General features: G+C 46.6%; 1 protein-coding gene across 1 annotated transcript in view; it reads left to right on the top strand.

Moving 5' to 3' along the window:
• Positions 1 to 227: 227 nt before the first annotated feature.
• LOC142794266 (uncharacterized) overlaps positions 228 to 17,316 on the top strand; it is a 50,079-nt gene continuing 32,990 nt past the window's right edge. Inside the window, exons 1-3 of the mRNA XM_075885874.1 lie at positions 228 to 352; positions 2,235 to 2,385; positions 14,364 to 14,476. Of these exons, the coding sequence (XP_075741989.1) occupies positions 228 to 352; positions 2,235 to 2,385; positions 14,364 to 14,476 (389 nt within the window). The remainder of the gene's footprint in view (positions 353 to 2,234; positions 2,386 to 14,363; positions 14,477 to 17,316) is intronic.

Here is a 17,316-nt window from a genome sequence, read left to right as displayed (position 1 = left end):
TATTTCACGACGAAACATTAAAGAGGTCTTTTTTTCGTGGTCACGATGTAACGAGCGTTTGTCGATGACTCCGACGAGCTTGACATGGTGTCAGAAGTGGTTTCAATTTAGCCAACTAGCGCTTCAACGGCCCCGTCAATAAGCGAGCGACTGGCCTACGACTGGTCTACGACAATGGCGAGCGACTGGTCTACGAGAACAAGCCGTATCGGCGATAATGCTTCAAAATGGCGGGAATCAAGCCTCCTAAGCCCTTCGACTTCCAGAACGCAGCGGACTCGCCGCCTGGATGGACGAATTTCACGACTACAGATTCGCGTCTGGGCTACATGAGAAAAAAGACGAAGCTCAAGTAAGGACTCTTCTCTATACTATGGGCAGAAAGTCTAGGGAGATTCTTCGATCGCTAAACGTAAAAGACGAAGAAATGGAGGACTTCAAGCTAGTAAAGTCTAAATTTACGGACTACTTTGTCCACACCAAGAACATAGTCTACGAAAGTGCTCGCTTTAATCTACGCCGCCAACAACTGGGAGAAACAGTAGACCGGTTCGCAACCGAGCTTAGCAAGTTAGCCGACAGATGCGAGATCGCAGGCATGAAGGAACGCCTAATAAGAGACCACTTCGTAGTAGGACTACGGGACCAAGTTCTTTCGGAAGAACTGCAGATGAACCCCAAGCGAAAGATGGCCACTGCTTTGGCAAGAGCGCGTACGAGCGAAACCGTAAAGCAACCGCAAGCAGAACTAAAAGAGCATTAGGGCACAGTCCCAGAAGCTTGCGTCGGCGCAGTAAAGCCCAAGAAAGCCGCTGCAAAGAGCACGTTTACTCGCTGTCAGAACCCCGCTTATCATCAAAATAACGAAAGTTATTGTGCTGGACCATTTAACCCGCGAAACAAGTGTCCAGCGCATAAAGAACCGTGCAGATTTTGCCAGAAGTTGGGCCACTATGAAAAGGCATGCCGAAAAAAGAAGCAAAGAGACACAAATCTCCATAGCATCGCCGAAGCTGATGGCACGTTTATAGGCACGGTCGAGCTGTGTGCGAACACACAATCTGAGCATTTCGTGACGGTAAAGATAAACGACTAGACGCTCCGCATGAAAGTAGATACGGGAGCCGAAGTGAAAGTCGTCAGTGAAAGTGATCTTTTTGTTCCGCCTTCTCTGGAAAACGCAGCCGATCTTAAAGGACCTAGCAACACTAGCATCCAAACGATCGGAAAAATTGACACTAAAATATCTTGGAAAGGCAGCTGTTCACAACAAACCATTTACGTCGTGCAGAACTTGGCGCATGCCCTTGTTGGGACTACCAGCAATAAATGCTCTGGGAATTGTTCGCTTCCTAGATGAATTAGACACTGCTGACAACACGGGAAGCAAGTATCCCAAGATATTCCAAGGCATGGGTACCATATCGGGAGAACACACCATACGCCTTGTGCCACATGCAATCCCGTACAGTCTGTCTACACCGCGACGGGTTCCTATTCCCATGAAAGAAAAAAGTCAAAGAAGAACTGGACAGGCCAGAACCAGAAGGAATGATACAGAAGGTCGAAGAACTGACAGAATGGCGCGCGCCTATCGTTCCTGTAATGAAGCCGTCTGGAGCAGTACGGATCTGCGTTGACTTAACTCAATTGAACCAGTTCATCTGACGAGAGCGTCATCAACTGCAAACAATTGAGCAAGTTATAGGAAGGTTCCAGGAAGCCAAAGTCTTCTCTAAACTAGACGCACATTCTGGTTTCTACCAGATTAGGCTTTCCAAGGAATGTCAAAAGCTCACGACGTTCATTACGCCGTATGGGCGGTACTGCTACCGCAGGTTGCCGTTCGGGATTACATCCGCACCTGAAAGTTTTCAAAGAAAGTTCTCGCAAGTTCTAGAAGGCCTAGACGGCGTACTAAACTACATAGATGACATTCTGGTGTACGGCAAGAACCAAGTGAAACATAAGCGGCTTTGTAACGTCCTCGAACGACTTCAACAAGCAGGCGTAACTCTCAACAGGGAAAAGTCTTGTTTCTCAGTTAAACAGGTCACATTTTTGGGGATTATCTTCGATGCCAACGGCGTGCGTCCAGACCCCGAGAAAGTTAGAGCAATCAAGCAATTGCCCAGACCCCAAAACGTTGCTGAGGTTCGATCCTTGTTAGGTATAATGAACCATCTCTGAAGGTTTTTACCTGATGCAGCTTCAATGTCTGCTCCTTTACGCAGCCTTCTTAACAAGAACAGCGACTGGTTTTGGGGACCTCAACAAGAGACAGCTTTTGAGAAGATCAAGCCCACTCTCAGCTCAGACCGATGCCTGGCGAGGTACAACCCCCGGTACTCGACAATTGTACCGGCGGACCCGTCTTCACTAGGGGTTAGCGCAGTACTCCTCCAGGATCAGCCATCTGGTGAGAGACGTCCTGTTGCATATGCCTCCAGATCGCTCACAAAAACAGAGCAGAGGTATTCACAGATCGAAAAAGAAGCATTAGCTTTAACTTGGGCTGCGGAACGCTTCGACGAATTCCTAAGAGGCCTCACGTTCCTATTTGAGACGGATCGCAAGCCTCTTCTCCCGCTACTGGGCCGAAATCCTCTTGATTCTCTACCACCAAGAATTAAAAGGTTCAGAATGCGTCTTATGGGGTACTCGTTCACGCTAACACACGTCCCGGGGAAAAGTATTGCTACGGCGGTCACACTTTCTCGCGCGAGAGTGATGAACACTGCGCTTTCGGTCGGAGAGTTGTCTGAAGCAGACGTTTCGGCTCACGTAGAGGGAGTCGTTCAGTATGGGTCCTCTGACGAAATGCTCGAACGCATACGCTCAGAGCAAGCAAACCACCCCAAATGTGTGTCGTTGCTCGAAGCTTGTATGCAAGGTTGGCCAGCTAAGCACTACACAAAACTTCTCAAGCCAATCTGGGCACATCGTGGTAACATCACGGTATGCAAGCAGCTGCTTTTGCAGGACTCAAGGCTGGTGATTCCACGAGCACTGCGGAAAGAAATGCATCGGAGGGTTCACGAGGGACACCAAGGAATTGCACGCTGCCACGTGAGCGCTAAAGAATCTCTCTGGTGGCCAGGAATTAGCAAAGACATTGCACAAACCGTGGCCAACTGCCAAGCATGCGCCACAGAGCGTACCCAATTTTCCGAACCAATGACTCCATCGGAAACAACCGAGCTGCCATGGAGGAAAATCGGAATTGATTTATGTGAGATGAAAGAAGCTGTCCACCTTTTCGTTGTTGATTATCACTCCAGGTATCCTGAGCAGGCCCTGCTGGATCGAGGAACGTCGTCGAAGGCGGTCATCCAGCACCTGAAAAGCTGCTTTGCCAGACATGGGATACCACAAACGGTAATATCAGACAACGAACCACAATTCATCTCATTCACGTTTGCTGATTTTGCAAGAAACTACAGCTTTAGGCATGTCGCAACAAGTCCTCGTTACCCTCAAGCTAACGGGGAAGCGTAGCGCATGGTAGGGACTCTTACAAGACTTTTGAAGAAGGCAGAGGACCACTACATCACATTGCTGAGCTATAGAAACACGCCGGGTCCAACCGGCTATAGTCCAGCGCAGCTGCTAATGAGCCGCCGTTTACGCTCAAAAGTACCCTGCATGCCATCCGCGCTAAAGCCAGAAGTAGTAAAGGCTTCTTGTAAAGAGCAAGACGAAAAATACAGACAAAAAGAAAAGATGTATTTTGACAAACGTCATGCTGCGAGACCTATTCCCTGTCTATCCGCAGGCACTCAAGTATGGCTCAAAGACAGAGGCGCCGAGGGCACGGTCCTTCGTTCTTCTAAAACACCGAGATCCTACTGGGTCCAAAATGAAGGAAAAACCGTACGCAGAAACAGGCGTCATCTCTTCCTTCTCCCACACGGAGGAGAAACAAGCCCCGTCAGGATGGAGCAGCATCCACGAAACAGCGAGTCAACGGACGCGACGGACAAAGACATCGTAGCTACCAAGTCGTCTGACATCCAAGAGCCTCGTTCATCGAACAAAACTTCAAGTCCTGAGCAAAGAACGACGCGATATGGGCGCGTCATACGAGCTTCGAAAAGTCTTGGTATTGATGATTAATTTCTGAAATGCTTTCCGTTTTTTGAACAGGCCCACGATACTTATAAAACGCGGAAGATGTGACGTCATCCTGCTGCATTCCTTGGCCACCTGCTCCAGAGACAAGCGCCAAGACACGCACTATCTTGGTTTCCTTTATCCGGTTATCACAGGAGTCATGTGATCATTCTGACTGTTTATATTTTACGACAAAACAATAAAGAGCGCTTTTTCTCTTGGTCACGATGTAACGAGCGTCTGTCGATCACTCTGATGAGCTTGACAGTTACTAGGGTCGTTTTATTCTAACTGCTTGCCATATTATCACGGTCCATATTGGGCTCTCAACAGTGAAGGTGAAAATGAGTGATTTGTTTGTAGTTCCATGCGTAATCACGCAGACCCCTAATACGCTTTGGTTTGCGAAGTTCCAGATCATCCCAAAATTCATCGGCAACTGTAAATCAGAGATTGCACCATTCGACAGTTAGAGCCAATGGAAGTACACTAGAGCACAAGCTGTACGAACCCCTCACTAAAAAGTTCCTCTCATTTTTATTTGCAATAGCTTGCAAGGAATGTGCTCCCATTACCTCTTTGATGGTAATTTCCACCAATGAGGCAAAGATCTCGAGTCGCTCTTTTAATTGGATGAGATGGGGCGCAACACAACAACATAATAAATAAGGTTGATCCTATGCCATGCCGCGTTCCAATGCACCGACCATTCACGTATCACATTGGTTTTCATTCAACCACAAATTTTACATGCATAATTTTACGCCATTGACGCCCAATGGCATTCTTCAATTATTGCGACTTCGAACTTTTGGACGACGGTGGTTGTCAACACCATTCATTGCGTATAAGAGAAACAACACGCGAAAGTCAAAGCGCCGAAAGAAATAAAAACGCACCAGCAGTCATCAGGCAGCCCTTCATGGGCGTGAATTAACCCAATACCAGCCAGGGCGTCAAAGTATACCGCCGCGGCGGCAGGTTCAAAGTAGCCACAATGTTCCTAAGAGTGGTCCGGACCACTCATAGGATTTTATCTCAGCCACGCTCTTTTTACTCACAATTTTGCTTCGTGAATCCACTTACGAGCACTTTTCGCTGACTTAAGCAAATATAGCAACTGCATCACCATCGCTACTTGTTCCCGGGAAGTCACAGCGCGCTTTATTGCAGCGGCCGGTGTGACAACAATGGCCTCTTACGACGTTTTTTTCGTTTCGTGAATCGACTTGCGCAAAAATGTTTTCGTAAGTGAGTTTTGTGAATCCGGCTCCTGATGTAATATCTGGTTATCCATGATGGTTCTGAGCGCACGCGCGTCTCTCTAGCTGTTTATTGCTATTTATTCAGCTGTACCAAAGATTGCGTTATAATATTGTACACGTAAATAGATTAACTCCTGCGCAGCTTACCAAAAGCCATGATTTTTTTTAGTCTCAGCAAATGGCATATAATTCGAGGCGTGTTTTCGTGAGTGGAGAATAAAGAATATTCATGCTTGCGCGCAGCTGCAAGAAGCTCTTGTTGCCAATTCGACAGTGATAGGCCTGTGCTTATCAACATTAAATTTGCCTAGACGATGTACAGGTTGGAATCGCGCACCAGTGGTTTTTATCTCCTGCTTTCTGCATAAAACTTTAGTATTTTAAGCTCAGATACTGCCCAGTCTTCTGCAGAGTCATAATGAAGGCCAAAGAAACCCAAGTTAGATCATCGTATCCTGTCTTCAGCCTCCTCACACCTATAAATGATTGTTACGATATGCTTAGAGACGCCCTGCAATACAATGGCTTAAGTGGCAGAATTGACCATGCACTACGAAGGAACGTTTGCTTTTGGGGGCGTTGCCCTTGGGTTAGTAATTCAACTTTACTCCGGATGGTTGCTATTTCGCCTTTCCTACCCTTTATGCCGCATGGAGCACCGTGTTGCAGCTAAGCAACGAGTGCTGCGTGTGCTTCTTCTATAGTTTTAATGATTGTATCTGCGACACTTTCAAGCGTTTCCGCCGCCGCCTTAGTCGTCGGATCAGGGTTGGACTCAATATCACCATAAAGCATAAGCATCATTGCCCGCAACACAGCAAGCACAAGAAGAAAAGCACGCGTTCGCCACTGCACATCGGGTAGCTCTACAGATGGGGACAACTTTAGCGAAAAGTAATTGCTGGTCTTCGCACACGAAGCACTAGATAGGTAACTAACCTGCAAAAACAGCTTGTGCAAGGTCGTCGTCACAGATGCGGTGCCATGCCAGAAGCCGCCCGGGCTTGAATGACATTTATATCCACCACCGGGGATGCGGCATGTAGCCATGCCGTGTTGCCAGACTGTGTAGTTGGCTTCATCTAGTACCTTTATCGGTAGCGTGGAAACTCGCATGAACGAAACAGAAATTCAAAATTTTATTTGTGTGATCCCAGCATTGCCGAGCAGAATGCACAAGAAAGGGCAGTCTGCAAAAAACGCCTTGTGCACTGTAAACTAACACAAGCTGAGATGGCAGTAAACGACTTGTACTCTAGCGCAAGCCCCAACGGGGGTTTCGGTAAACGCCATCTGGAGAGAGTAAAAACTCACTTTCCAACAGGAAGGGTTTTCTGGATGAGTTGAGGGGATTTTTTTTTTATTTTACAACCAGTGGGGATATTTTTCAGGTCAGTATGGGAGTAAATTTTTACATCAACTGAAGAAAAAAAGTCCCGTCCGCAGCCGTAGCATGCGCCAGCATAAATTTCATTCAATAACCTTCGAAGCACGCAATATTGGTCACAGTACACAAACACTCACACAACGTTCACGCAATATTAAAACACTTACACTCACCATAACTTGCGGCTCCCGCCTCACACCCACACTACGGTCGCCAAGTGTACCACATTTACGCACCACATTTGGACCTCACATAAAGCTCTGGAAGGACCGTTACATTACTGAAATATAAGCAATAATTATGCATGGCGTAGACATTAATTTGCGATCGCCTTATGTAAGCACTTGAACACGCATGCCTTTATCCTGAACCTACCTAATATTCGATACTTTTTAACTATAGCAAGCGTGATTTATCAGTTGGCCTTTGCCATGAGAACTGCGTTTTCATTAGCAGAACTTTGTGCAAATCCGTAAAATGCACTGAATCGTACACAAAGCCTGAACGTCCGTGCTTGAACACTTCAACTGAGCACATTCCGCGATGAACCGAGCCGCTACCGTGTCCGACTACTGCGCCTCACTCAGAAGTACGGCACGGTTGTACGATGAATGACGGCTGGCGATCACAAAATGCTTGCTGCTTAGCAGTTTTCGCCTCGGTATTCTCACCATGCACAGAAATATGTGTCCGCTATCCACGCAGTTTAAGCTATGGAGCGATGGCTTTGAACGAACGAGAGAGTTCGTAGCCGTGGTTCCCGTTGCTCGCATGCATTCCATGGCAATGCAAGCGGTACGCAAACTCTGTGTGTTTCATTTGACAGCTGCGGTGCCAAGACGTAGAAGAATTTTATTCAGGCCAGCAACCTTCATTAAATGCGAAGCATTTCTCAGCGAAGTTCGGAAACTTTGAGCGTGGCTATCTATCTATCTATCTATCTATCTATCTATCTATCTATCTATCTATCTATCTATCTATCTATCTATCTATCTATCTATCTATCTATCTAATCTATCAATCAACCATCGACTTTTAGCCCTTCTGGTCGTTTGAAAAATACAATCGTTGTCAAACTTGGTATGGCATCGCATTACTATATGATGAGCATATATAACTGGCCACAATATGAAAATCTTCACATATACATCATGAATGTCATGATTTACCTTTCCTGGGCTTGCTGCTCTTGCGGTGGTTTCGTTTACCTGACATGTTGCCAAACTGGTACTGTATGACATGATTGCCTGGCGAACACAAGCGGAAGACCCTAACATCAAATTCATGACATGCGTGTCATGTAACAACATGACTATATGCCATGCTCATGATGTGCTCGCAGCCATTTTATTAGCTTCGCATATATCAAACTTGGTATAACGAGGTGTGAATGAATGACTAACGTATGTGACTGATGCAAGTATGATAATCATGAGATGCGTGTTGTGTACCAACGTGACTACATGCCAGGCTCATGATGCGCTGGTGGCTGCTTCGCTAACTTTACTAATACTAAATTTGTTATTACGCGACGTGAATGGAGGACGAAGGTAAGACAGTGGTGCAAACATAACAAACATGAGATGCATGTCATGTGACAATATGACTACCAGCCACACTCATAATGTGCTCGCGGCCGTTTCGTTAGCCTCAGATGTAGGAAACTTCGTCGTACGTGACGCGAATGGACGACATAGGTAAATCACACACCCAAACATGATAATCTCGACATTCGTGTCATTAACAACATTACTACACTCATGATGTGTTCGCGGCGTTTTCGCTAGCTTCACATATGCCAATTTCGGTATTACGTGACGCCAATGCAGGACGAAGGTTTGTGACTGATGCAAGCATGATAATCATGAGATGCGTATCATGTGAGAACATGACTGCATGCCACAGTCAATGCGCCAATAAATTTCGACGTGACGGGGTGCGCGTGCCCGCCGGCGTTCATTTCGTAGCGTCACGCCGGCGTTCCCACGCCAGGGGCCGGTTCTGCCATATACTCGCAGACGTGCGCTGCGCTGCGTTCCTTTGACGCATGCGCGTTTCAGCACGTCTGGCGTCCATCCGTCACGAAAAGAGGGAAAGGCAGTGTTTTCTGGGTAACGCAGCGCTCACTAGTAGAGCTCGGCATTGCGGCTAGTGCAGTGCGTGCTCGCTACGACGCTGGCTTGACACCGACGGCATAACGGGGCCTTCTTACCGCTTAGATGTTGCAGCCGGTGAAATACCGGTGACACTCCGAGTAGCCACCATCGGCGGAATAGGGGCGAGCGCGTCGCCGGTGGAGCTCTCACGCCGGTAGCCTGCCAGTCTTGCTCGATCGATCGAAGACTACTTCGGTCCTCTTCAACGTTTTAGACAATGAAACTGCAGAAGCGATTGCTGATGGTTGTACTACACCTCGTTAGGCGCTTGCCTTCATGTTAGTAATTTCACAACTGCGGTCGCAAGGCGCAGAAAACTGTTATTCATGCCAGCAGCCTTTATTTTTTGTGAAACACATTCTTTGCCTCGCAAGTGATCCATGCTTGTTCACAGAGCTTGCCACGGCGGCTGGCGTACAGTGTGAGGTCGTTTTGACGGCGGCTTGATACCGGTGGTATAACGAGGCCGCCTTGCCGTTTAGATGTTGCAGCCACTGAAATACGCGTGGTACTCCGAGAAGCCACCATCGGTGGAGTCGGAGCGGGCACGTCGCCGCCGCAACTCTCACACCAGTTGCCGGCCAGCCTATTGTGGTCGAGCGAAGCTTACTTCAGACCACTTCGAAGTTTTAGACGTAGGAAACAGCAGAAGCAGTCGCTGACGACCGTAACAGCTTACTTTTGCTACCAATAAATTATTCTTCAAACATTTGTGTAACTCGGCTCTTTGAAGCGCAGCATTCGCGGCGTTTCGTTGAGGGAACAGAGCGATGGCCAGCGTGCTTCACTAGTGCGAAATATCTTGAAATGTTCGCAACACCAACCGGTCGTTGTAAGTTTTCGCTGCCCTGATAATTTCATTGCCTGTCGACAGACGCTCGCAGCATCAGCCACACAAAACACTGGTGTTTCACGCCGACCTGCTAACAGATGCCCGTACATACAAAAAACACTCGCACATACGGATGTCACGACCAAGAAGGGTTTTTAAAACTCTCATAGGGAGTTCGTAATTATGTGACCTGAAACTCTGTGGGGAGTTTAACAAGTAATGTCGTTCATAAACTACGTCATTAAGCAGGGGGCGTTTTACGGCGACATGTGCCGAGTTAACTCCGCACCAGGGAGTAAATAATTGGAGCAGGAAAGTTTTGGGGGCTCTTATGCTGGACAAACTCCCATCTCAGCTAATTTTGGCTTACTTTGTGTTAGTGACTCACAGATAGGGTGCCTGCCCGCTACTGTGAATGTTCAAATATTTATCTTTTCAAAGAGTAGAGGTAAGCGGGTTTCATATTGAGGAGTTGAAGTACTTCATACCAGGAATCCAATAAAGCTCGAAGATATAAAAAAACGACCTGCATGGATAATTGCGGAGTAATTAAACTCACTCTAACTGAGCATTGAAACTACAACCAACACGCGGAAGGCTGCAACAGCAATATTTTTTGAGGACGTCAAAAACAATTAATGATATTCGTATTGCTAAACATTAACTGATATCATTTTGAGGGTGCGTATATTGCAGTCGCAATTGTGCACGCGCGGCAACGTTGTTAAATAATGCGCCAGAACTTCGTGTTTGGAAGAAGTTGCCTTCAATAGCGATGTCTTGCTGGTCGTCTGCTTTATGCGCTTATAGGTGCTTCGGTTTCAAGTGCACTGATGAATTAGGTTGATCTTTGATACGCCACAATATTTGCGCTAAATGTCGCTTTTTTTTTTAATTACAAAGCTGTAATTTGCTCTCAGCACAAAGAAGTTCAATTCTCCTTTTTGAGATAACCAATTGACACCACTAATTAAAATTTAAAGTATTTATTTTTTAGGAGCATGAAGGCTCGGGTGAGTCTGCAAGACATAAAAAAACAACTTAAAATCGCCGAAAAACAAGGACCGGAAAGAAAAAGTGATGCCGCTTAGCCTACTTAATAAGGGTGCCACCACCGAAAAAAAAGTGATTGCCAAGGCCTGTGGGTAAACATCGCGTTTTCCTGATTTTAAAGACTTTTGACTCATTAATTGAAAAAACCAGTGTATAATCTTTATCAAGGTTATGGGGCATATTCCTGCAACCTATTGATCTATTTATGATAATAAAATGCCGCACAAACAAAAGGAAGTAGGATTAGTAAACACCATCCTACGTACAAGCTGACGGAATATATCTCGGTACCAGATTGGGCTAAGAGCAAATTAAATCAAGGCACGATGCGTGCCTATCAACGTCGTTAAAAAAAAAGAGTGCACATTTCCGCCTTCTAGACCAAAGCCAAACTATACACTTCTATTGGGATCTATAAGAGGGGCTTTGAAAGGTACGCGCAGTGCTATTTGTAGTGCGGCGGATGTACAACGTTGAGAAACGCATAGCAGACAGCAGCTCCTCATTGCCTTGGTAGCTATGGTGGCATTACCGGCCATGGCCAGTGCGTTGATTCTTCGAGTCGTATTTTAGTATATCGTAGGGAGACATTTTTCCGCAATGCCACTAGGATTAATTGGGAGAAGCTGCACAATAGCCGCTACGTTTTGCACGTTAGTTAACGCCTTCCTGCCCGCCGTCAGTATGACGGCAAATGCGTGCGTCAGGTGTGTAGAATGCAAGATGCTTGCTTCATATCTATCAGCGTAAGCTGTCATTTTTTCACACTTAAAATAATATTGGTGCCTGCCACTACTCGCACACTTGCAACAAACTCAGAGTATTTAGAAATACTGATGGCTCCCCGGCCATTCATTAATGAATGTTGATTCTACGGTGCATCGTGGATATCATCGTGAGTTGCCGGTGGCGTTCTCGTTTGTTGAAGCTTCGTTGCATGGTTATTTTGAGCTGCCGGGTCTAGCGAAGAGTTTCACTTGAAATAGTAGTCGCGGCATTATCCTCGATCATCAGTATCATGGTCTTTACTTCACCGCACGCGAAGCCATGCTAAGAGCTTCAGGCGTGGGCGAGAATGAAAAGGCGCTACGATTTCTACCAGAGAGGACGCCACATGCCCCGTTTCATCTTTCCCTTCACCTTGTGAAGAGGGCGATTACTTCGGGTACGGTCACTTTGCTACCGTGTCGTCTCTCATTCAGTACAACCTCGTGCGTTATTCATGCTGCTTTCCGGAACGCACATCTGTCGTTACAGCACTGGCAAACCTTCGTGTTTTACCTAGTAGTTCTTCTGCACTTCGCTCTGCATTAATTCTTCCTAACATGCACATTTATTTACCCATCAAAGAAAAACACTTCTTGATGAGTCACTTTGAAGAATGAGATTCAATTCATCACTTTCGGGGGTTCTTCCTTTTGGGGCTACAGTACTAGATTTTAGGCGATGAAGCGTTTGCGAGGACAACTGCGCTTTACTGCGGGAGACGAAACAAATTTATAGATAAGGTTATCTCAATCGAGATTATTCTTCAACAATGTTAATGTTTTTTCTCGTGATTTAGACTGATTACTTGTTTTGATAATGATATATTGCTAAGTTTTTAGATTATCAACAAATTCCTTATTATACCAAAACATCTGCGATTTGGAGGCCCATGGTCTATGGTGGCTTGCGCCCGTTTAATAAGGGTTAACCCAACCATCAAAGTCCTAGCTTGATCCCACTGCGTTCGCATAGCCCTGCTGGATGGCTAGTTGTGGTTACGGTATATACATGCTACGTAAGTCAGTTCGTTCCCTATCGGATGGTTCTATGCCCAGCAAAGCACTACTTGACCTCGCATGCTTTCCCCAAAACTTCAAAAGGCAGACGACAATTTAATAATTATTAAAGTCCATTTAAGCATTCCATCAGCCACAAGCTGAACTAAAATGTCTTGCATAACTTTCTTTTTTCACCAGCGTTATGGCTGCAGAACCGTCACGTAATAAATATTGCACCTGCGAAGGTGGTGTCCCATACCGATTCAAGCATGCAGCGGCAGAAGCAGAGATGGCGGAGGGAGCGGGTACCAAACACTATTTACGTCTCACCACCGTAACTGACTTATTTCCCTGTCTAATAAAGCAGGGCCGAATCGAAAAAATGTAAAACTTCATTCCCGCAGGAGAAGACGTGTACGTTTTAGTGCAATTGACTACGGAAACTGTTTGCGATTTCAATGAACTGCGTGCTAGCGAACGTTGTGGGAGCGTTCGGTTCTGCTCGGGCTCTAAAAGGCTGTATGCTATGTGACAATACTGATCGTTGGCCTTGTTGGTATTTGCTTACAGACATGCTTAATAACACACACACAAAGTAAGGAAACACTCAACGATAAGCACAAGCGGCACTTCCAACTAAAGTAGACCGGGTGCAAATCCAGACCTAAGTAACAACATACAGACATACGCAGTCTTCACACAGCCTTACGCTATCCAGCTATCGAAAAATCACTTCTCCGATAAGTACAACGTCACCGACGGTTCACTGGTACAACTTTCACCTTTATTCTTAATGTAATATGCTTCCATCAACTAGGTAGAAGTAAAAGACTCCAGGTAGAAGTAGGCATGAAACTGCGCGTGAGTCGATGGAAGCATATTACATTAAGAAGGAAGGTGAAAGTTGTATCAGTGAACAGTCGGTGACATTGTACTTATCGGAGAAGAGATTGTTCGATAGCTGAATAGCGTAAGGCTGTGTGAAAAGTGCGCATGTCTGTATGTTGTTACTTAAGTCTGGATTTGCACCCGGTCTACTCTAGTTGGAAGTGCCGCTTGTGCTTGTCGTTGAGTGTTTATTTAATATGTGTGTTCGTTATTTTGCGGCCAAAGCATGTCAGTATGCTATATGACAGCCGCGGGGCGGCGCGCCATCGCCGTGCAGGGATTGTATAGTTAGAGTGCATTAGAAAACTTTAGTGGAGTACAACTTAAGAAGTCAGGAATGGCCGCACCCAGATGACCACCCCGCCACGGTGGTCTAGTGGTTCAGGTACTCGCCTGCTGACCCGCAGCTCGCGGTATCGAATACCGGCTCGGCCGCAGCATTTGCAATGAAGGCGGAAATGTTGTAGGCCCGTGTACTCAGATTGGGGTGCACGTTAAACAACCCCAGGTGCTCAAAATTTCCGGAGCCCTCCACTACGGCGTCTCTCTAATCGTATGGTGGTTTTGGGACGTTAAACCCCACATATCAATCAAATCAACCCAGACAACGGTAGCGTGGCATGCCGACCTGCTCCTCGACTAAACAAACATTCCCGCTCACGCACTTGCCAAAGCTCTGCAAAAGCGCGGCCACCGACTCTTGAGTGCAGTCAGGAGTGCGTGCCCATTGGTGCAGGCTTGTGTGCATCTGTCTCTGAGGAGGAAATGCGGCGGACTTCGAAAAGGTGTATCCGACTGTTTAACGAATGCTTTCGTTTCTTCGAGTTTTCATACTTCTCAGTACTGAGTTCTTGCACCTACCTTTGTACTTGGCATGGTGTTGAGTCTTCCTACTTCTTGCAGTCCATCGACTCCTACTTCACAAGAGAGCAGCCTCATGATGAAAAGTGCGTCACCGTTTTTGCCTTACCACCTGCAGACCCGAAAATCGAAGACGCGTACGCTGAACACTTTTTGTAAGTAAGCTATAGATGCGCTCTTTGCGAAATATCTCACGAGCACTAAAAATCAGACAGCGCCTTATTGCGGTGTTGGAAAGTTCTTTTACATCATGGCGGCTACCAACGTATTGAAAGAATAGCTTTTTCCATTGAACTTAACTTTTATTATTTAAAAAAAGCAATGAATTTGACAGACGTCTAATCACTAAATATTAGCGTAAAGAGTTTTTATTATTCGTTCTGAATAATTAAGATTCTTAAGAACATATGCATCGCGAAATATTATAAATAGACAGAAAATATATTGGTACCATACGGAAGCATACGGTTGCATTATAGGAATCCCAAACGGCATGTTTCAGCTGGTGTGTCATTAAAAGGTGGGTACCGTAATCATAAAAAATTCCCTGTCCCAAAAGTGCTTTATATATGTGTCTATGAGCACAGCAAATTTATGTGCAGAAATATTTCTGAGAGAAAGTGCCAATTTTTCCAAGCTGTTGCAGTTCCGAGCACCAAAAAGTGCTAAATGAAGTGTTTAAATATTTCTTTGATCCTATTTTTGATATGCGAATGCATTTCTTAGGCGGTCTATGTCAGGCGCCCTTCGGAATTTGTCTACCGGCATCTCCCATGGAAACTCTACTGTGTTTCACCACTTTGGTTCTGCCCTATCAAAGCTACAGTGTGTAAGGGCTGTTCCACGCGCTTTCCACACAGCTGCCACGCACGTGCCGGGACCCGTACCGCACGCAAGTGGGGGACAAATACGCCATTTGGCGACGCTGCGGAAGCTGAAAGAGCGTTGCCAATTGGCTCATTTGTCCCCTGGTTGCGTGTGGTAGGGCTCCCGGCAAGTGCTTTGCGGCCATGCGGGAAGTGCGTGGAACGGCTCTAAGAAGCCAGACGTTTGCACAGTAAAACATATTCCCATATACGGCTTAAAATTGATGACGTTCGCTTGAAATATTGTTTCTTTGGTGTGTTTTACACACCAAATATATGTTATATGTTTTTTGTCTTCTTCGCAATTATTTCATTTCTTACGCATTTATTTATTTGTGTTGGTTACCACCAATAATTTTGTTTAATAAACAACAAATCAACACCCATGAAGAAGTGACTCTCCGCTTCGATCTGGACTTGCCCTTGCTACGCGCCCACTGCGCTGTCAGCAGTAAAGAAATGTTAAAATCAGCCATCGATTTGTTTCATCTAACTTGGCCACTAAATCATCAGGTACGTTTTGTCAATATTAGCGAGATATGCTGCATTCCTTGCTGCACCTGCTATCATAACGTGCCGAGGCAATGTTCGGACTGCACCGTCAGGCCAAGAACACTGCACCTCTAAATATCTAATATGCCACCTCTCACAACATTCCATGCGCGTCAAATTCTGCTTCGAAGAAAACAAAAACAAATTGACAGATCCCACGTACAGTGGGAATCGATAATATGCGAAACACAAATGAGTAAGGTAGAAATATCACTTTAATATCACAACAATGTTAAGGGCCTGAGGTAAAAGATAGTGCACATGACTTACGTGTCACGATTATCATGCATGTTTTGATGTGTCGTTTGCCTTCGTCTTCTATTTACGTCACGTGATACGAAATTTAGTATATCTGGAGCCAGCGACACGGCCGTGAGCAGGCTATCACCGTGGTATGTTGGCATGTTTCACATGTCACGCTTGCCAGGATTATCATGTTTGCACAAGCCATGTACTTTCGCCATTCATTGACATCATTAACCCCAAATTTCGAATATGTGGAGCTAGCAAAACGGCCGCAACGGCATCATGAAGGACTCAATGGGAGTGTTCCCATGTAGCGTTGCACGCGCACACTGGCCTCAGCGACGCTACTTTTGCGAAACGCGAGAACTCTATTCTGGTGCCAGGCGCGACCAGCGTCCGTCTGCGCGACTCGCCGGCAACCAGCGCGAAAAGCGACTTGGTGCGTTTCGCGCTGATGCGTTACCCACAACAACACTGCGTCTCCCTCTTTTCGTCACGGAGGGACGCCGGACGTGCTGAAACGCGCATGCATCAAAGCAACGAAGGATGGCGCACGCCTGCTAGTATCTGGCATGACCTTCGCGTGGCGAAGACGCAGGGGGCGCCGACCAGTGCGGACGCGAGAAGATCGGCTCCCGTTTCTGTTAATGTTTTCGTTAGGATTTTTGTGGTGCCTGTGCTCGAGCTGCGTTTCATTCGACGCAGTTTCTTCTGAGGATCACGTCGACACCAGACTTTTTTCGGTGAGTGGTCCTTTTGTTGAATTATTGGAACATTTCTTGTGGAACGCGCCGCGGCTCGGCTAACCCTACCGGGCTTAGCCTAGCGTCGACGGCGAGAGGCGGGAAAAAAGGGGCAACATGCCCGAAGTAGCGATGGTGGAAGGAGAGGAAATCTCTCACGAAGAAGCCAATCGCCCGGGTTGGACGACAGCGCTGGGCAGGAACAAGAAAGCTCGTATAGAAACGCCAGTTTCCGCGGGCAACGCATCACATGTGGGCTCGAATGGAGGCTGCCGCACGGCAGCCCCGCAAGGTGCAATGAAGCGCCTCGCAGCTGCATCGAGGCTCCCCCGGCTGCCGAGGGACCACATACGAATTATCGTCAGGCCGAGGGACGGACTTGACGTCAGAAAAGTAAGCCAAATTAGGCTCGCACAGGCTATTGCCATGGCGGCTGCTCTTGCCCCGGCAGAGACGGAAGGGGACATCGTTTGCCCAAACATCGCCCAGAACATTCTCGTAGTCTCCACACCGGAGCAGAAGAACGCAAACGCCTACGCCGCGATCCAACAGATTCGGATAAGTGAAGGAATGTACCATGTGGCGGCA

Source organism: Rhipicephalus microplus, unplaced genomic scaffold (genome assembly GCF_043290135.1).
Source record: "Rhipicephalus microplus isolate Deutch F79 unplaced genomic scaffold, USDA_Rmic scaffold_393, whole genome shotgun sequence".
Classification (NCBI taxonomy): Eukaryota; Metazoa; Arthropoda; class Arachnida; order Ixodida; family Ixodidae; genus Rhipicephalus; species Rhipicephalus microplus.
The sequence above is the reverse complement of the archived record's forward strand: the minus strand, read 5'-3'. Positions and strand labels throughout refer to the sequence as shown.